Raw genomic sequence first — 21,468 nt, 5'->3', positions numbered from 1 at the left:
GTGTTTTTTGACACTGTTGTTTTTTGAGCCTTGAAGGAATATGAGCTGACGGAGGCGGTTAAGGTAACTGGTCATTCTGCTGCCACCCCATTCCTGCCCCAGATTCTCCTTTTATCTTAATTCTTAAAAATAATGGAACCCACTCAAAAAGACACTTTAAAAAAAAACTATAATCATGGCTTATTATTGCAAAGTTCAGTTTCTGTGTCAGCAACCAATATAGAAATTGGGCATGGAGTAACAAGTAACTTGTATTTGCACTGAATTCTCTCCTGCAATACAGGTTCCAAAGGGCATCAGTAATTATCGCCCATCGGTGGCCCTCTTTAGCACTCCTGCACCATTCTCACTCCACACGAGGCATGTTAAATTATCACTGATTCACATACCCTGGCCGGGTTAAGTTTCACACAATGAAGTCTCCTAAATCAGCAGATATTTGATGGGCTAAGGAAGTGTGTTCTGTGCCATGGAAACTGCACGGTGATTTCCTGATGGTTGGATGAGAAAATACTAACATAGAAACATAGAAATGTAGAAAATAGGTGCAGGAGCAGGCCATTCGGCCCTTCGTGCCTGCACCACCATTCAATAAGATCATGACTGATCATTCACCTCAGTACCCCTTTCCTGCTTTCTCTCCATACCCCTTGATCCCTTTAACCATAAGAGCCATGTCTAACTCCCTCTTGAATATATCTAACGAACTGGCATCAACAACTCTCTGTGGTAGAGAATTCCACAGGTTCACAATTCTCTGAGTGAAGAAGTTTCTCGTCATCTCAGTCCTAAATGGCTTACCCCTTATCCTTAGACTGTGACCCCTGGTTCTGGACTTCCCCAACATCAGGAACATTCTTCCTGCATCTAATCTGTCCAGTCTTGTCAGAATTTTATATGTTTCTATGAGATCCCCTCTCATTCTTCTAAACTCCAGTGAATACAGGCCCAGTCGATCCAGTCTGTCCTCATATGTCAATCCTGCCATCCCAGGAATCAGTCTGGTGAACCTTTGCTGCACTCCCTCAAAAGCAAGAACGTCCTTCCTCAGATTAGGAGACCAAAACTGAACATACTATTCCAGGTGAGGCCTCACCAAGGCTCTGTACAACTGCAGTGAGACCTCCCTGCTCCTATACTCAAATCCCATAGCTATGAAGGCCAACATGCCATTTTCCTTCTTCACCGCCTGCTGTACCTGCATGCCAACCTTCAATGACTGATGAACCATGACACCCAGGTCTCATTGCACCTCCCCTTTTCCTAATCCACCGCCATTCAGATAATATTCTGCCTTCATATTTTTTCCACCAAAGTGGATAACCTCACATTTATCCACATTATACTGCATCTGCCATGCATTTGCCCACTCACCTAACCTGTCCAAGTCATCCTGCAGTCTCTTAGCATCCTCCTCACAGCTCACACTTCCACCCAGCTTAGTGTCATCTGCAAACTTGGAGATATTACATTCAATTCCTTCATTTAAATCATTGATGTATATTGTAAAGAGCTGGGGTCCCAGCACTGAGCCCTGCGGCACCCCACTAGTCACTGCCTGCCATTCTGAAAAGGACCCATTTATTCCGACTCTCTGCTTCCTGTCTGCCAACCAGTTCTCTCTCCACATCAGTACATTACCCCAATACCATGTGCTTTAATTTTGCACACCAATCTCTTGTGTGGGACCTTGTCAAAAGCCTTTTGAAAGTTCAAATACACCACATCCACTGGTTCTCCCTTGTCCACTCTACTAGTTACATCCTCAAAAAATTCTAGAAGATTTGTCAAGCATGATTTCCCTTTCATAAATCCATGCTGACTTGGACCGATCCTGTCACTGCTTTCCAAATGCGCTGCTATTTCATCTTTAATAATTGATTCCAACATTTTCCCCACTGCCCAATGTCTGGAAGTATAACTTGGCTGCATGTGTTATAAAATTCGAGACATTTCAGTACAGGTGGAGGCCATTCGGCCCATTCTTTCTGTGCCAGTGTTAGCTCCACATCAGAGCAATATTCTCGAATCGCATTACCCTGTCTTTTCCACTACCCTTTGCAATTTTCCACTATATAATTCCCTCTTAAATACTGCGATTGTCCCAGCTGCAATAGCCTTTAGACCTACGGCATTTCATACTCTAATTACTCATTGCATGGTCAGCTTTCGTCAAACCTGTCTCTTTATGCTTTTAGTACAAATCCTCAAGTTGGGCCCTTCTTGTTAGAGATTTATCAACTAGTAGAAATAATTGTTCATAACTTAGCCTCTTAAATCCTTTCAAAACTTTGAACTGTTCTATTGCATGCCACTGAAATGGCCCTGCTCCAACGTGTAAAATCTCGGGGCTGGATTTCCCGGGTCCCACCTGTATGGTGCTGGGAGAGTCGGGAGACAGTGGGAAAGGCGGAGGTTCGGGATTCTCGGCATGTTTTAACTCCACAGCGTGTGTGTGACAGAAAGGGCGGGTTCCCCGCCCAGAGGTCGGTCTGATTGACAGGCTGGCATCTAGTCTGTCGGGGCATGCGGGTCAGAGGATCAGATAGGTGGTGGGCGCAGGATGGTCGGTGGGGGGGGCATGGGCATTCCAAGCCTGGGGGCAGGCCGATCCCCAACCCCAGGGTTCGCGGGCTGCTGGGAGGGGAACTTGGGGGTAGGGGGGAGGGGGGGCCTGGAGGAAGCACTCTTGATGTCATGTTTGACCCTGAAATGAGCTTTTGACCGCACATCCGCAGCATAACTAAGACCGCCTATTTCCACCTCATTAACATCGTCCGTCTCCGCCTCAGCTCATCCGCTGTTGAAGCCCTCATCCATTACCTTTGCTACCTCTAGATTTGACTATTCCAACTCACTCCTGGCTGGCCTCCCACATTCTACCCTACGTAAACTAGAGGTAATCCAAAACTCGGCTGGCCATGTCCTAATTTGCATCAAGTCCCACTCACCCATCACCCCCTGTGCTCGCTGCCCGTGTCCTAACTCGCACCAAGTCCTGCTCACCCATCACCCCTGTGCTCGCTGAGCGTGTCCTAACTCGCACCAAGTCCTGCTCACCCATCACCCCCTGTGCTCGCTGCCCGTGTCCTAACTCGCACCAAGTCCTGCTCACCCATCACCCCTGTGCTCGCTGACCGTGTCCTAACTCGTACCAAGTCCTGCTCACCCATCACCCCCCTGTGCTCACTGCCCGTGTCCTAACTCGCACCAAGTCCTGCTCACCCATCACCCCTGTGCTCGCTGACCGTGTCCTAACTCGCACCAAGTCCTGCTCACCCATCACCCCTGTGCTCGCTGACCTACATTGGCTTCCGGTTAAGCAATGTCTCGATTTCAAAATTCTCATCCTTGTTTTCAAATCCCTCCATGGCCCTCGCCCCTCCCTATCTCTGTAATCTCCTCCAGCCCCACAACCCCCCGAGATCTCTGTGCTCCTCTAATTCTGCCCTCCTGACCATCCCTGATTATAATCGCTCCACCATCGGTGGCTGTGCCTTCTGTTGCCTGGGCCCCAAGCTCTGGAACTCCCTCCCTAAACCTCTCCGCCTCTCTACCTCTCTTAAAACCTACCTCTTTGACCAGACTTTTGTGCCTTATGGGGTTTGGTGTTAAATTTGTTCAATCTCATAACACTCCTATGAAATGCCTTAGGACGTTTCACGATGTTGAGGCGCTATATAAATACAAGTTGTTGTTGTTCCTCCCGGCCCACAAGGATTGCTCCCCGAGGCTGAGGCTCCATGTTACAGCCATCGGGAATCCCGCCCTGCAGTAAAACCTGTAAAGCAGGTCCAAGTGACGGCTTCAGGCCTCATTATAATATTTAAATTGCCAATTCCCCCCTTGTCCCCATCCTGCCTGAGGGAAAGGTGAAAGTGGGCAGGTTGGGGGCGGGTTTTACAACTTTCGCTCTCTCTGCAATCTCTCTGTTCCTCCAGTTCACTGGGAGTTCTATTGTTCAGGTTGAATATTCATTCTCTGCCCTTTTCCCCAAAAGGCAGCACTGCACGTTGATTTGATTTAACCTGCCAGTGCTCTGCTCTTGCCTTACATCCTGCCTTACAGTTTGCTATGTCTCCTGATTTGGTGTCAGTGAATTTTGCTTCTATCCCTCTATGCTCGGGTCCAAAACATTTACATGGGAAGGAGAAAGGTCTCAACTCAAATCCCTGGGTCACGTCACTAACCACATCTTGGCAATCAAGAAACTTCCATTTACTCCCATTCTGGCACTTCATCAAATAGGTTCTGAAAGTTTAAATCTGCGACATCTGCTGCATTTCCTTTCTTTATACGTTTAGTAATTTCCGTGAAGAATTTGATTAGTCGGGTATGCAGGTTAACTGCTCCTGATTAGCTCAAACCTCTCCAGTGTCGGCAAAAGATATCTGGTCTTTCACAGCTTCCTGATTATTGGTATGAGCCTAACTACTCTTATAATTATACTTTGCTTATCCATTTCCACTTCCTTAAACAGGTTGGACTGTCCATCAGCTTTCAGTCCTTTAATACAAAGCAGTTTGAGAATTTATGGTTAATGCCTCTGCTATTTAATCACTAATTTCTCTCATTATTTTGGAGTCGAGCCATTTTAGTGCAGTTTCCTTTTAACATTTGCTGTCTATCAATTTGTGTTCCCTCTTCATGCTCCTTCAGCATGACTTATGTGGCTCGGTGTCAAATTTTGTTTGATAACGATTCTGTGAAGCACCTTGGGATTTTTTGCTACGTTAAAGGCGCTTATTAATTCAGGTTGTTGTTGGTTAGTACCCCTTTCTTTTGACCAGAATGGTTTCAGTCTGTATCCGCTCCATCTCGTACTTAAATATTGACATTTTCCACTGCAGATCTGCGATTCCTTTCTGCCAACATTTTCTGACATGGTCATTTGAGTGACAAGATTACCTTGTTGCGGATGTTAGAATTCAATATATTGAGATGTTCTTCATGTCCAAGTACAATGGCACATACCAGATTTATTGCTCTCCTGGCCCTGATATGAGTGGCATTAGCAAACAGATGTACTAACCTTCAGTCTGATACCCTTTCCTTCGCAGCGTCACGCCAGTGTAGACATCCCAAAGTGCTTTACAGCCAATGAAGTACTTTAGGAGTGTAGTCACTGTTGTAATGTGGGAAACGCGGCAGCCAATTTGTGCACACAGCAATGTGATAATGACCAGGTAATGTATTTTTAATGAAGTTAGTTATGGCTTAAATATTGGCCCCAGGATGCTGGGGATAACTCCCCTGCTATTCTTCGAAATAGTGCCGTGGGATCTTTTACATCCAGCAGGTGGGGTGCTGTGTTTCAGTGAAGCTGTTGATTTTCAAGTACGAATATGTTGGCCATTTACCTCACTGACCTGTATTCTTCATAGTCAGTCTCAGTTATTGTCCTCTACACCCCCGAAATTCAGTACCACTGGAAGGCTGCTGCTCCTCCCACCTTTTTGGGGCCATTAGCACCGAAATCTTTTTGTGACTAGGCCAAAAGTGAAAAAATGGATTCCAGTCCTAATGAACCCTTCGAAAGTGGGTTTTTCAGCAGTGTGGCTGTCTTCATTTGAGCATTATCACCGCTGAGAAATTCAGCATGTAGGTAAGGGTTTCTAATGAGCCTGGACTTTTTAAAGACCCGGGTTTGCAGCAAGGCCCTGAGGGGGGAAGGAAGTTGGAAGGATGGCTGGAGTAAGGAGAGCCAACAGGTTCACTGATATGGAGCTGGAGACACTGATAGACGGTGTGGAGGACAGAAGCAGAATACTGTTCCCTGACGTGGGGAGACCTGGCAGACCGCCAGTACACAATGCATGGAGGGAGATTGCAGGGGACGTGTCAGGCACCTCCATATAGTGAGGACGCACCCTCCCAGGAGGGTGCTGGCCAGTCTGTACCCGGCCCTTCCAGACCCATAGGTGTTCCAGGACGGCCTAGAAGGACAGCTGTAGGTCCTAGATAACAACCACAGCTTCCCGGACCCATGAGGCAGCCATAAGGGAGACAGTTAGGCGTAGTGTTAGGGCAGTCACGTGTAACAGGTGTTATAGTGAGATGCACAGAGGTAACAAATGGTTACAGTATTATTATATTGTTCTTTATGTTTTTGCAGTGATTTGGATAATTTGAGAAATCTTTATTTTTGGCACATATATCGGGCCAGGTGTTTCATCCGGGAGTGGGCAATTCTGTGTTAAGGCACTCATTGCGATGGCCATTGAAAGTGGGAGCTGAAGGGTCATGTGTGGATGGGATTATCTGAAACAAGCATCTATGAGATGCAACTCCACCTCCCTTCCAGGGTTGTGATGGGGACGACATCTCCTAGCTCTGACGCAATGGGGATCCTCCCCCTCCCCCTCCCCCCTCCCCCCTCCTCCTCCCCCCTCCCCCCTCCTCCTCCCCCTTCCCCTCCCCCTCCTCCTCCTCCTCCAATTCCCTCCTCCCCCTCCCCCTCCTCCTACCCCCTCCCCTCACCCTCCCCCTTCTCCCCTTCCCCTCCCTCTCCTCCTCCCTCCTCCCCCTCCCCCTCCTCCTACCACCCTCCCCCTCCCCTCCTCCTCCTCCCCCTTCCCCTCCCCCTCCTCCCTCCTCCCCCTTCCCCTCCCCCTCCTCCTCCTCCTCCCTCCTCCCCCTTCCCCTCCTCCTATCACCCTCCCCCTCCCCTCCTCCTATCACCCTCCCCCTCCCCTCCTCCTCCTACTACCCTCCCCCTCCCCTCCTCCTCCTCTCCTTCCCCTCCCCTTCCTCCTCCTCCTCCTCCCTCCTCCCCCTCCCCCCTCATCCTACTCCCCTCCCCTCTCCCTCCCCCTCCTCCTACTCCCCTTCCCCACCCTCTCCTCCTCCTCCTCCCTCCTCCCCCTCCCCCTCCTCCTACCCCCCTCCCCTTCCCCTCCTCCTCCTCCCCCTTCCCCTCCCCCTCCTCCTTCTCCTCCCTCCTCCCCCCTTCCCCTCCTCCTCCCCCCTCCCCCTCCTCCCCTTCCTCCTCCCCTTCCTCCTCCTCCTCCCCCCTCCCCTTCCTCATCCCCCTCCTCCTCCCCCTCCTCCGCCTCATCCTCCTCCTTCCCCCCCCTTCCCTTCCTCCTCCCCTTCCTCGTCCCCCTCCTCCTGCCCCTCCCCCTCCTCCTCCTCAGGGTGAACCCTGCCAAGCAAGTCTCTACAGCCCACAGGCCTCCACGAAAGAGTCAGACCTGAAAGTCCTTATAAAGTCTGTGAACACTCAGCAGGTTTAATGGAGCCAAAACAATAACAGAAACTATTTACCTACCAAACGGACCCGATCATGGCAAAACTCCAGTGGTGTCGCATCTGTGTTCCGACTGGAAAACCTTGCAGGGACACTGCCTGATTTGGAGGTGAATATCGCGGGATGGCCGTTGTTCAGTGGCCTGCCCGCTGATGGCCTCACCGCGGCAATAATTCCTTTAGCGCGACTTCACCATGCCGATTCCGGCGGAAGTGCACACCACTCAAATCCCCCTCACCCCAAGCTGAATATGGCTCAGGGAGGGAAAAAACCCGATCACGACGGCCCATCGATTTCATTGGTTGCACATGCAAACTATAAGTAAGCACTTCACCAGAAAGAACAACATCTTTTTCTCCTTCAGTAAAAGTTACTGTACTTGTTAAAACTCTTGTAAAACTGCTTTCACTTACATGGGGAAGAAGTTCAAGACTGGTGATCTGATCAAATCCCGAATTCTATTGAGCTGGCATCACTGCCACCTGAATGAGTCACGGTTCCCTCTCCATTGGCATTATATGATATGCAGCGCTATTCTTTTTGATATACTGCAATATGAATATAATCAGGTGTTAGATATTCCAACATAAGTTGGTGAATTCCAAAACCCCCTCGCTGTGTTTTTTTAAAATTGCAGATTCAGTTATGTCGATATCTCTAATGAAAGATATTGTTTTGCAACCACATTTCTTCCTGAATGACCAGCCTCCCCCTTCCATTTACAATCAGCGCTGAGATCTGCAATTGATCTTCCTATCGACACAGTGGATTCTGACAGTTAATGATACAGCGGCTTTAATGCTAGAATAGGAGATAGAGAGTTAAATAAAACCCAAGGCAAAGGTGTGGATTATAATTAGTTCATGGTTCCCATTCCATCATACAGCCGCTGAGTCATCCAAAATACAGCACAGCCTCATCTGGCACATGTACAAGAGGAATTAATTTTCCATTCATGAATTAAAGCTGTTACCTACGCAGATGTGTCAACACTGCGGAACTTTTGACAACAATTGTCTATAAATAGAAGAGGAGTAGTTATGTTGGGAAGGGGCGAGGCAGTTCTGGCGAGGTGGCTGAGCTAACCACAGTGCTTTAATGGGAGAGGTGGAGACTGGAGAATAGTGGTGCCATCTAAGGGGAGGTGGGAGCAACATCTTCAGTGATTTCAATGGCAGCCTGTGGATGGTATGAGGGATCACCTTATAATATGAGGGAATTATAGAAGATATTACATTCCTGGAATCTTATTCCAAATAAATATTGTTTTCTATTGATAATAAAGATTTTTGAAGAGCTCCTCTGTCTGTTATTTTTCGTGAAATCATCCGCACTTTCCGTTTTCAATTTCTTTACAAAGATGGAACAGGAGAAATCTTCTTCCTCTGTATTCAAAATGTTACTTTGGGGGCAAAATTGGATAGCGCCCGAAAACCAGCAGGGAGATCTCGATGCTTCCATTAATTAGCGCTGGTTGGGTGGGGGTCCGTCCTGTTGCCGAACGTGTGTTCAGCTGTGTGAGGTTAAGAGTGGTTCGCCGGCTGGAGGATTGAGCTACAAAATGGTAGCACTGTTGCACGCTGATTGACGTCATGATCTGCCTGCTATGCGTACTTCCAGTGGACGTTCACTGCACGCGGGCTAATGCCCTCACCAAGATGGCGTCCGCCACGATTCGCGGAAAAAGTGCGCTCAGCATATCGGATGTAATTTTTGCCCCCAAATGGCACCCGTAGCGCCCAAACAAGGGGCACTACGAAGACCAATTTCACACCCCTAGTGTTTTGATACTTTTCACTTACAATTTATCGGGCGATTTCTTCTGTGTGATAATGTAGCAAAATTGTAAACACATTTATAAAGATTGGGTTGATAATTTCCCTGCACATAATAGGTTGGACTTTTTCTTCAGGAAGTTAATTGTTCTGCTGTTTTATGTTGACTTTTTATTGATTTTTTTTTATTGTGAATATGTCTAACTGGAATTATTAACCAATGTTCACCAAAGTGAACCTTAGATTTTAATCAATATATAATTAAGGATAGGGTGACTAAACACGTGAACATTTTCAGCTGATCAGAGAGAGCCTGACAAACTGGATTGTATAATTTTAAGAGATGACTAAAGATGACCAGGACAGGCGAATGTCCATTGGTGTTGATCATATATAGACTTCCAGAAGGCACGTGATAAAGTCCTTCACAAGTGATGGTTAACTAAAGTTAAAGCTCATGGAATAGAAGGCAAATGATTGACCTGGTTAGAAAATTGGCTGAGCGGCGCAAGACAGAGAGTAGGGATAATGGGCAGGTACTCCAATTGGCAGGATGTGACTAGTGGTGTCCCCGGGGATCTGTGTTGGGGCCTCAACTATTCACTATGTATTAATGACTCAGATGATGAGAGAGAGAACCACATATCTAAGTTTTCCAATGAGACAAAGATGTCGGCATTGTAAGCAGTGTCGATGTAAGCATAAAATTACAGAGATATTATTAGATTAAGTGAATGGGCAAAACTGGCAAAGGGATTTTAACATGGGCAAATGTGAGGTCATCCACTTTGGGCCTAAAAAGGAGAGAACAGGATACTTTCTAAATGATAAAAAGCTAAAAGCAGTGGAGTTCGAAATAGACTTGGGGATCCAGGTATATCGATCATTAAATGTCATGGACAGGTACAGAAAATAATCAAAAAGGCTAATGGAATGCTGGCCTTTATATCTCGATGACTAGAATACAAGGAGGTAGAAGTTATGCTACAATTATACAAAGCTCTGGTTAGACCACACCTGGATTACTGTGTTCAGTTCTCCAAACCTTAGGAAGAATATTTTGACCTGGGAGGGAGTGCAGCGTACGTTTACCAGAATAATACCTGGACTTCAAAGGTTAAGTTACAAGGAGAGTTTATACAAACTAGGGTTGTATTCCCTGGAATTTAGATGCTTAAAAGATAATTTGATCAAAGTTTTCAATATATTATGGGGAACAGATAGGGTAGATAGAGAGATACTATTCCCGCTGGTTGGGGAGTCTAGGACTAGGGGCAGAGTCTAAAAATTAGAGCCAGACCTTTCAGGAGTGAGATTAGGAAACACTTCTACACACACAGGGCGGTAGAGGTTTGGAACTCTCTTCTGCAAACGGCAATTGATGCTAGATCAATTGTTAATTTTAAATTGGAGATTAATAGATTTTTGTTAATCAAAGATATTAAGGGTCATGGGCCAAAGGCGGGTATATGGAGTTAGATCGCAGATCAGTCACGATCTCTTTGAATGGCGGAACAGGCTCGAGGGGCTGAATAGCCTCCCCTTGTTCCTATGCACTAACATATGTTTTTATAATTTCTATTTTTCTTTCACAATCATAATTTTATTCAGCTCTTTAACAAACAATAAATCTAGTTAGTGTATCTGGGCATGAAATGGCAATGTAAGGGTAGAAATGAAAGGATATAATGGCGTTAGCATTCATGTGACAATTTCTACCCGATAGTTTCTCCAAACTGGCCGTATCAAAACATCAAGTGTTCAAGTCATACTTGTTTATAAATTGCCCCCTTCTTTACAAATTTTGCGCTATAAATCTTTGACTGACATTGTTGTTAACCTGTGGAATTCCCTACCGCAGAGAGTTGTTGATGCCAGTTCATTGGATATATTCAAGAGGGAGTTAGATTTGGCCCTTACGGCTAAAGGGATCAAGAGGTATGGAGAGAAAGCAGGAAAGGGGTACTGAGGGAATGATCAGCCATGATCTTATTGAATGGTGGTGCAGGCTCGAAGGGCAGAATGGCCTACTCCTGCACCTATTTTCTATGTTTCTATTTTCTATGTAAATCGACTCCCCTGCACACAGAGGAAATAAGCATGTGTGAGCACACTGGATCTTCCAGCACAGACAATTACTGAATGGCCAGACCTTGAAAAGTGCCGTAAAATTGTCCTGCTCAATAAAATCTTTTTAAAAAGTAATCATTACAGTTATAATAGTCTCATTAAACTCAGAGTTAAATTATGACAAAGGTTTTCAATTAATTAGTTTAATGGAGACCTGATTCATTGTAATTTTTAGATCTTAAATAATCATTGTATCTTGTTTATACAACTAGGAAAATGTCTTCAAACTCGAAACATCCCACTTTGAGAATGGGCGAGGGAAAAGCCCCTACGACCCAAGGCTGCTGACCACTTCTATCTTAATTGGTGAGTAAGCTCAGAGTTTGAGAGGAATGAACAGATTCCACCAGTGCTACCCATTGAGCGCTCTATACAATCATTGTATGCATGGCCACACTCACACAATGTCCGTGGAATCAGATCAGTTAACTAACGTTGGTAGAAACCCTATGAGTTCTGTTCTGTCCTGCAATCCCAACAACCCTCATGCCTTGTAAGCTCTCCCCAATAACCTATGACAGCTCGCTCATATAAGGTTCGTGTCATATAATTGGCCGGTCTAATAACTGTGTGACTTTTGCATTTCAATATAAATCTGTAAAGACAAGAAACATGCAAAACATTAGAATGTCAGCCTGTGAGTAGCAGCTGGATTGTAGACTGACAGCGAAGGGTTTGGCCTCTGAGTGGTTTGGAGTTGGGCGCTACTCAAGCGTACAGCAACTGGAAGGCCAAGTCGAGGGGACGACAGTGATGTCTACAAGCAATAACGCTGTGACATGTCCATTGAGGTTCAGAGCAAAGCAAGGGTTGGTTGTCCATGGTTGCTGCTCTAAGCTTGACTTCCCAGCTTTTCTTAGCCGAGTGAGGTGACTGATTACAGATCAGCTCGTCTGTTGCTGATTAACGTACTGGGCCTCAGTGCCTTTCTAATTCTGCGTAATGTACAAGCCCAACATAAAACGGTAACGGTTACCTTGTGAGAGAGATCTCTTCCTGAATGTGTTACTGCCTGTGTGGGTACATCCATGATGGTTGCAAAATCTGACATACATCAAGTTTAATACTTTAGGGGGGAGAAATTGCCCTTGCCCCGATTGGGTGGTAACCCGCGCGCTCCACTTCCTTTCGGGATGGGATCAACAGCACTAACAGGATGCGATCGGGAGCGCTATGTACATGCTCCGCGTTCAATGCCCCTCCCCTTCGCTTAAAGGGTCAGGCCACTGCGCACGCTGCAAGACCTCTGATGGCCTCCGCTGGACCACCCAGGCAGCATGGGACCGGGCCTGCAGCCAGCCTCGTGGACTGCGCGGCGATTTCGCCTACGAGGCGGTAAGGTGTTGGTGCGCGGCGCTGAGGGGTTGCCCCGCACACCGATGATGCGATGGCCTGGTTGTGTGGCGGCCTGGAGCGCTACCCTCAAAGCGGACCGCTGCCATGGCAACACCTCCCGGGGAATTTCCCGTGAGCCAGTAGCGCCGCCCCCCCCAGGCGAAAAGTGTCTTGCTCCCCCCGGAGACGCTAACGGGCGGCACAAAAAGGGGCAATTTCACCTCCCCCCCCCCAGACAGATATTTCTGTTCGAGGTTTGCAATAATATACAAACTTATTCCAACATGGATTCATGAAAGGGGAATTCATGTTTAACTAATTTACTGGAATTCTTTGAGGATATAACGAGCATGGTGGATAGAGGTGTACCGATGGATGTGGTGTATTTAGATTTCCAAAAGACATTCGATAAGATGCCACACAAAAGGTTACTGCAGAAGATAAAGGTACGCGGAGTCAGAGGAAATGTATTAGCATGGATAGAGAATTGGCTGGCGAACAGAAAGCAGATAGTCGGGATAAATGGGTCCTTTTCAGGTTGGAAATCGGTGGTTAGTGGTGTGCCGCAGGGATCGGTGCTGGGACCACAACTGTTTACAATATACATAGATGACCTGGAAGAGGGGACAGAGTGTAGTGTAACAACATTTGCAGATGACACAAAGATTAGTGGGAAAGCGGGTTGTGTAGAGGACACAGAGAGGCTGCAAAGAGATTTAGATAGGTTAAGCGAATGGGCTAAGGTTTGGCAGATGGAATACAATGTCGGAAAATGTGAGGTCATCCACCTTGGGAAAAAAAAACAGTAAAAGGGAATATTATTTGAATGGGGAGAAATTACAACATGCTGCGGTGCAGAGGGGCCTGGGGGTCCTTGTGCATGAAACTCTTTTTGGAGTTCACCTGCAAAAACATAAAACATTAAATGGTGCCACCCGACCTGGGTGACATTCCAGACATTTACAAGGCCCTTTTTTTTTTCCCCCTTTTTTTTTTTGTGTTTTTCTTTTTTGGTTTTTTTTTGGGCACTAAAATCACAATTTTCCCCAGTGCCCCCTATAAAAGGGAAGGGGGACACTAAAAGCACTGGCAATTAAAACAAAGTAAACTTAAAAACGTAAAATCAAATTAAAATTTGGTTGCCGGGCGTGATGATGCACTCCAGTCCCTCCGGTGCCCACCTCTCGCGGAAGGCCGCGAGCGTACCGGTGGACACCGCGTGCTCCATCTCCAAGGACACCCTGGACCGGATGTAAGAGCGGAAGAGAGGCAGGCAGTCAGGTTGAACGACCCCCTCGACCGCCCGCTGCCTGGACCGGCTGATGGCACCCTTGGCCGTGCCCAGGAGCAGTCCTACGAGGAGGCCTTCGGACCTACCCGCTCCCCTCCGCACAGGGTACCCAAAGATCAGGAGAGTGGGACTGAAGTGCAGCCAGAATTTCAGGAGCAGCCCCTTCAAATAATAAAACAGGGGCTGCAACCTTGTGCATTCCATAAAAACATGGAGCACGGACTCTTCCAGACCGCAGAAATTGCAGGCGGCCTGGGAGTCCGTGAACCGGCTTAAAAATTTGTTGCACGGCACTGCTCCGTGCACCACCCTCCAGGCCAAGTCCCCGATGAATAGTGGGAGGACCCCTGCGTAGAGTGCCCTCCATCGGGGACCCCCGCCTCCTCCGGACGGCAAGATGGTACGCCATGGCGTGTCCGGACGGCCGGCGAGGATGGCAAAGTTGAGGGTGTGCAGGAGCAGCCCGTACAGGAAACCCCTCCGCGCGGAACTGAAAGGCACGGAGGGGATTTCCCCGAGGCGGCTCAAGTTGTGAGGCGCCGGCCCCCGAGGGAGGTTCCGGGGTTTGGCGCCGATGAGGAATTCCGTCCGGACGGGGGTCAGTTCGGACGGGATCTCCCCACGTGCTTGAGCCTCCTCGATGCACCTAACGGAGTCAGGGCCCAGAGCTGTTTTTAGCGAATCGATGGCATCGGCCGCGTGGCGGACGTTGGCAGAATTTAGGCGCCGCGCCAGCGTGTCTGGCGCCATCCAGCCCGCTCCTCCGCCATCGAGCAGGTCCCTGACCCTGGTCACCTCACCAGCCACAGCCCTCTCTTCCGACCGCCACATAAAACTCGGCCGTAGAGGTACGGATTCCCGAGCAGCGGTTCCTGCAGGACAGCCGCCACTCCAGCCGGCGGAGAGCTGCGCTTGGTGGAGACTTTGTTCCAGACCCTGATGAGTTCCCTGTAAAAGACAGGCAGCTCCCGGAGGGCGGTCCTGGCACCCCCCAAGTTCACAAACAGGAGCTGCGTGTCATAATTGAGGTCGCGCTGCTGGCGGAAGAAATACCTCGCCAGAGCACACCACCTCGGAGGGGGCTCGACGTAAAGGTACCTCTGCAGGGTCTGAAGACGGAAAGTCGCGAGCTGGGCACTGACGCACACCAACGACTGACCGCCCTCCTCAAGCGGGAGACTCAAGACCGCGGCAGAGACCCAGTGCTTCCTGTTGTTCCAGAAGAAGTCCACCAGCTTCTTCTGTATCTTGGCGACAAACGCAGGGGGAGGGGTCAAAGTGACCAGCCGGTACCACAGCATTGTGGCCACCAGCTGGTTTATGACTAGCGCTCGACCCCTGTAGGACAGCACTCGGAGCAGTCCTGTCCAGCGCCCTAGGCGAGCGGCGACCTTGGCCTCCAGCTCCTGCCAGTTCGCCGGCCAGGCTCCCTCGTCGGGGCTAAGGTAGACTCCCAGATAGAGGAGATGGGTCGTGCTCCAGGCAAAAGGCCTGAACTCCTCCGGCAGGGAGTCCACCCGCCACTGACCCACCAGGAGTCCGGAACATTTCTCCCAGTTGATCCTGGCGGAGGACGCGGCCGAGTAAATCTCCTGGCACTCACGCATCCTCCGCAGGTCAGCGGGATCCTCTACAGCGAGGAGCACGTCATCGGCGTAAGCCGAGAGGACGACCTCCACGCCCGGCCCTTGCAGAGCCAGTCCCGTCAACCTCGTCCGCAAGAGGCGCAGGAAAGGCTCCACGCAAACGGCGTATAACTGGCCGGACATGGGGCATCCCTGGCGCACCCCTCTCCTAAAGCGAAGGGGCGCCGTCAAGGACCCGTTAACCTTAATCAGACACTCCGCGACGGCGTACAAAAGTCGGATCCGGGCGACAAAATGCGTCCCGAACCCGAAAGCGCGCAGAGTTCCGAACAGATAGTCGTGATCCACCCTGTCGAACGCCTTCTCTTGGTCGAGGGATAGGAAGGCGACCGACAGACCAGCCTCCTGGGAACAATGGATGAGGTCCCGGACCAGATGGATGTTATCGTGGATTGTCCGGCCCGGGACCGTGTAGGACTGGTCGGGATGGATCATGTGGTCCAGCACGGCACCAAGGCGAGCAGACATCGCCCTGGCGAAGATTTTGTAGTCCGTGCTGAGGAGGGAGACCGGGCGCCAGTTCTTAAGGAGGCGGAGATCGCCCTTCTTAGGCAGCAGGACGATGACTGCCCTGCGCCAAGAGAGGGGCATCTCCCCGGTCGCCAGACTTTCCCCCAGGACCCGCTCCTTGTGCATGAATCCCAAAAAAGTTAGTTTGCAGGTGCAGCAGGTAATCAGGAAGGCGAATGGAATGTTGGCCTTGATTGCGAGAGGAATGGAGTACAAAAGCAGGGAGGTCCTGCTGCAACTGTATAGGGTATTGGTGAGGCCGCACCTGGAGTACTGCATGCAGTTTTGGTCACCTTACTTAAGGAAGGATATATTAGCTTTCGAGGAGGTACAGAGACGATTCACTAAGCTGATTCCGGAGATGAGAGGGTTACCTTATGACGATAGATTGAGTAGACTGGGTGTTTACTCATTGGAGTTCAGAAGGATGCGGGGTGATCTTATAGAAACATTTAAAATAATGAAAGGGATAGATAAGATAGAGGCAGAGAGGTTGTTTCCACTGGTCGGGGAGACTAGAACTAGGGGGCACAGCCTCAAAATACGGGGGAGCCAATTTAAAACCGAGTTGAGAAGGAATTTCTTCTCCCAGAGGGTTGTGAATCTGTGGAATTCTCTGCCCAGGGAAGCAGTTGAGGCGAGCTCATTGAATGTATTCAAGTCACAGATAGATAGATTTTTAACCAATAAGGGAATTAAGGGTTACAGGGAGCGGGCGGGTAAGTGGAGCTGAGTCCACGGCCAGATCAGCCATGATCTTGTTGAATGGCGGAGCAGGCTCGAGGGGCTAGATGGCCTACTCCTGTTCCTAATTCTTATGTTCTTATTTTCAAGCTTTCTGTTCTCTGATTTTATTCCTGAAGCTGTAGGATCAGGAAAGCAGGAAGATCTGATATTTGTCTTACAGTAAGCAGGCTGAGGTAGAATTAGACTCTCCTCAGATACTTCATCAAAACTTGGCACAAAAACTCAAATTTGTATGCGATACGAAAGCAGATTTTAAAATGCAGGGGTTGCTGAGAGATGAAAGTCAGAAACACTGAATTGAGTCAATGTGATTAAATGTTGATAACATCAATTGAGGTGAATTAAAAGATTAACACTGTCCTTTAGTAAATTCAATTCACATCTCCCAATGTGATGACTTTAATTCGAAAGCCGTTTTATCAATGATGAAATTACATTTCATTCAGGCATCCCAAGGCACTATTTGCACTATTGCGATAGTGTGAAGTGTAAGAGTTACACATTGCAGAATCTGAGGTGTCCCATGTGGGTCTTTGGATGAACAGTGAGTGAATTCACAGATGGAAGGAGCAAGGTGGACAAGTTATTGTAGAGGTGGTCCTACTGTGGTGAATCGTCTTTAAGACAATTTGTGGGGCTCATTGCTTTAGCATTGAGTAGACATTACTGGTACATGGGACATCAATGTTTAATTTGTAATTCAGGGAGTCGTACATATTTTTGCACTAAGATCAGTAAGGGAATAGTGAAGCTGAACATTTGCGCCAACATTAATGTAAATTGTTGGTCCTGTCACACCATAGCTGACCCTTCCAAATTCAAGGATGATATATTCGGGTAGATTTTATGATTTTGAGCTCCAAGCATGAATATCAAGAGCATAACTCGGGATTTGGGGAGTGGAGGTCAGTGAGCCGTATTGGACAAGAGATTCCACAGCTCCACTGACCCAAATGTCTAGTGTTTGTTGTGGGAGCACATTTTGTAAAACCTAGCCTTGCTTGTCGAAGCAAACACGACAATGGCACCATGTTGGGGCAGGTAACCCGAGTACCCAATGGGCAAACAGACTGCAAAACTCTCTACTTACTGAAAATCATTCTTATTGTTGAACAGGATAAGCTGAACAGAAATGAATGAGCCTTAACTTTGGCTTGGAAAGGTTACACAGTTAACAGTGCATACCTTCAAAGTCCAAGTTGTGAATGAGCTGTACATTTCACAGTACCTCATGTTTTCCCCTTCTGCTTGCATTACTCAGTCACTTCGATCCACACACGCTTCTCCTGCAGGGAGTGTAAATGAAGTGTGGTCTCGGCACTCCTCTGAGACATTGCCTGCAGGAAGCGCGCTTTTAATAAAGCTAAAACAAACACGAGCTTCAGATTGTCCCTGCAGTGGGACATTCTGGCAGCACTCGAGCCAAGCAAGAACAGACACAACTCCTCGCATGTAGTGGTTATAAGGGGACTGATTGTCAGCAACCACAAAGAGTTGAGTCAGGGAGCAGTAAAACAAACATTGCTGCTTGATATGAGGCCTGTCATTGTACAGTTTACATAGAAAGAGGATAAATTGCAGAGCTGAAATCTTGACATATCAGCCTTGGGGAATTGCTGTTTCGTGCTTTGCAACCTCTCTTAAATTTAAATCAAAGACAAGACGTTTGTCCTGGAACCTGTTACTCGGCAGCCACACATCAAGGATTCAGCTGGCATCATAAACCAGGAAAGCAAAACTAGAATAGTGTATTATTGTCGCCTGAATCATCAGCTGTCTCATGTCCTGCCAACATACTCCAACCTCTGTTATTCTACACAGATTATTCTGCACAGATATATTGAATATATTCAAGGCTGAGATCGACAGATTCTTCCACTATGGGAGAGTCAAGGGTTATGGAGAGCGGGCGGGGAAATGGAGATGAGGCCAGGATCAGATCAGCCATGATCTTACTGAATGGCAGAGCAGGCTCGAGGGTCATATGGCCGACTCCTGCTCCTATTTATAATTATTCTACACAGATTATTCTATATAGTTGCAGTTCATGGAAAACAGTTTTATTAAGCTGCTAGCAGGATTTTATGATTAGCCAGTGGTGGGTGTCATGTTGAAACTAGATGGATGGCACACACCTATAATTGAACCATACAGTGAGGAGAATGTAAACAACATTGAGAAACAACAACAACTTGTATTTATATAGCTCCCTTAACATTGTCAAATGTTCCAAGGCATTTCACAGGAGCGATTATCAAACAACATTTGACACTGAGCCATATAAGGACCAGAAGCTTGGTCAAAGAGGTAGGTTTTAAGGAGCGTCTTAAAGACAGGTAGAGAGGTGGAGAGGTTTAGGGAGGGAATTCCAGAGCTTGGGACCCTGAAGACATGCCTGCCAATGGTGCAGTGATAAAAATTGGGGGGGATGCGTAAGAGGCCAGAATTGGAGGAGTGCAGAGATCTCGGAGGGTTGTAGGGCTGCAGAAGGTTACAGAGATAGGGAGGGGGCGAGGCCATCGAGGGATTTTAAATCTAGCTGTTGCCGAAGCGGAAGCCAATGCAGGTCAGTGAGCATGGGGGTGATGGATGGACGAGACTTGGTACGAGTTAGGCTACAGGCGACAGAACTTTGAATAAAAGTAAATGAAGGAAAAAGTGCAGCAGTCCATCAAGCTTGAAACAAATAGGAGAAAAGATGAGGTAAATCAAACAGTGATTATTGTCACTACACTTGAGTTTTCAAAGCTGGTAAATTCGATGATTCTGTATATGATGTCTTTGGGAAATATGCCGAACTGTTCCACCAATAAGTGGCAGCTCTAACAATGACAGATTTGTACTCCCCAATCCGCAGATGGAGAACTATATTCTGGCACGGCAGCAGATTTTATGGGCAGAGATTTTGCTATCTTCCGCACTTTGGGGCACCATCACCCGATAAGGACGGAACAGCATGACTCCAGGTGGCTGAATGGTAAGGAAATGAGATCATTACTGCCGCTGACTGTGGGCTCAATTTTAAGACATTTTAATACATGCATCCTGTCAATTCACTGGGGATTTTTGTTTTAATTTATATTCAGCATTTCCAAAACATTTCAATTAATCCTTGTTCTTTACGATCATAAAATGCATCGTTATCCAGAGGAGGAATGCAGTCCCTTCCTGGCATTTCCGTGATTGCCACCAGTGACTGATTGTCAGTATAGCAGTTGGCCACCTCCCAGTGGGGTCAGAAATCTTCATACAGAAAATAACGTTTCCAGTTAGTTGGTATTATTGTCTCATACCACATTGACCTAAACTAATGCAGAGAAAAGATTTTATAAATCTGTGGAAGATAGCTCTCCTGCTTGTTTTCCCATGAGATCTTCCCCCTTTTTGTTCCATCAGGCACTAATTTCAGCTCCCAGCCACCCTCGAGGATTCTCCCAATCAGCCACCCTCGAGGATTCTCCCAATGTCAGGAGCAGACCAGCAGAGACCCAGCGGATGCAGTGTATCCAGGGTTTCCTCGGAGGTTACTGCGACTGATCGGGTGAATCGTGAGGAAGTACCTGGCCTGGGTGTTTTCGGTGTTTGACTATTGAATATATCACAGGTGTCTGGCACCCATACCTGCCAGCACAAGTCGTTCGATAGAGATCAGAGCCAGAAATCCTGGCTGACTTTCTGTTCCCTCCCCAAGCACCATAGCTGAGGGTGCTGAGAGAAATTGCCCAAACTGCTCTGCTGCCTGAGATCAATTATCGCAAAACTGGCATTTACGTTGGTTGGTTTCTCAAACCACTTGGGGGAAGATCTCGTGGGAAAACAAGCAGGAGAGCTATCTTCCACAGATTTTCTCTGCGTTACTTTAGGTCAATATGGTATGAAACAATAATACCAACATTTGTATTTATATAGTGCCTTTAACGTAGTGAAATATCCAGGGTGCTTCACAGGAGTACTATGAAACAAAATTTATCACTGAGCCACATAAGGAGATATTAGGACAGGTGACCAAAAGCTTGGTCAAAGAAGTAGGTTTTAAGGAGTGTCTTAAAGGAGGAAAGAGAGGCAAAGAGGTTTAGTGAGCGAATTCCAGAGCTTAGGGCCCAGGCAGCTGAAGGCACGGCCGCCAATGGTTGTGTGATTAAAATTGGGCAAGCACAAGAGGGCAGAATTAGAGGAGTGCAGACATCTCGGAGGGTTGTAGGGCTGGAGGAGATTACAGAGATAAGGAGGGGCGAGGAGGCCATGGAGGGATTTGAAAACGAGGATGAGAGTTTTAAAATCGAGGTGTTGTTTAACCGGGAGCCAATGTCGGATCAGCGAGCACAGGGGTGATGGGTGAGCGGGACTCAGTGTGGGTTAGGACATGGGCAACGAGCACAGGGGGTGATGGGTGAGCGGGACTCGGTGCAGGTTAGGACACGGGCAACGAGCACAGGGGGTGATGGGTGAGCGGGACTCGGTGCGAGTTAGGACATGGGCAACGAGCACAGGGTGTGATGGGTGAGCGGGACTCGGTGCGAGTTAGGACACGGGGCAGCAGAATCACAGCAATAACCAAGGGCCGTGCTATCACACGGTAAACTGAAGCTCCATTATTGAGTGTTAAGTGTTAAAATTTCATATTCATTCCGCCCCTCCATTTTTCACCATTCTTAAGATATAATTTCATTTTATACTAAAGTAAGATTTATTTTGCCTCACATTCTGAGTATAAACTATTATCTGATGCTGCTAAATCACCACAATCATCTATTTTTTTCGGGTCCTCCCATGACACACGCTGAT

At 47.8% G+C, this 21,468-nt stretch overlaps 1 protein-coding gene across 1 annotated transcript in view; it reads left to right on the top strand.

Annotated features, from left to right (window-relative positions):
- sema3ab (sema domain, immunoglobulin domain (Ig), short basic domain, secreted, (semaphorin) 3Ab) overlaps positions 1-21,468 on the top strand; it is a 315,517-nt gene that overhangs the window by 212,415 nt on the left and 81,634 nt on the right. The window contains exons 6-7 of the mRNA XM_070897057.1: positions 11,367-11,460; positions 19,541-19,660. Of these exons, the coding sequence (XP_070753158.1) occupies positions 11,367-11,460; positions 19,541-19,660 (214 nt within the window). The remainder of the gene's footprint in view (positions 1-11,366; positions 11,461-19,540; positions 19,661-21,468) is intronic.

Source organism: Pristiophorus japonicus, chromosome 13 (assembly GCF_044704955.1).
Source record: "Pristiophorus japonicus isolate sPriJap1 chromosome 13, sPriJap1.hap1, whole genome shotgun sequence".
NCBI lineage: Eukaryota > Metazoa > Chordata > Chondrichthyes > Pristiophoridae > Pristiophorus > Pristiophorus japonicus.
The sequence above is the reverse complement of the archived record's forward strand: the minus strand, read 5'-3'. Positions and strand labels throughout refer to the sequence as shown.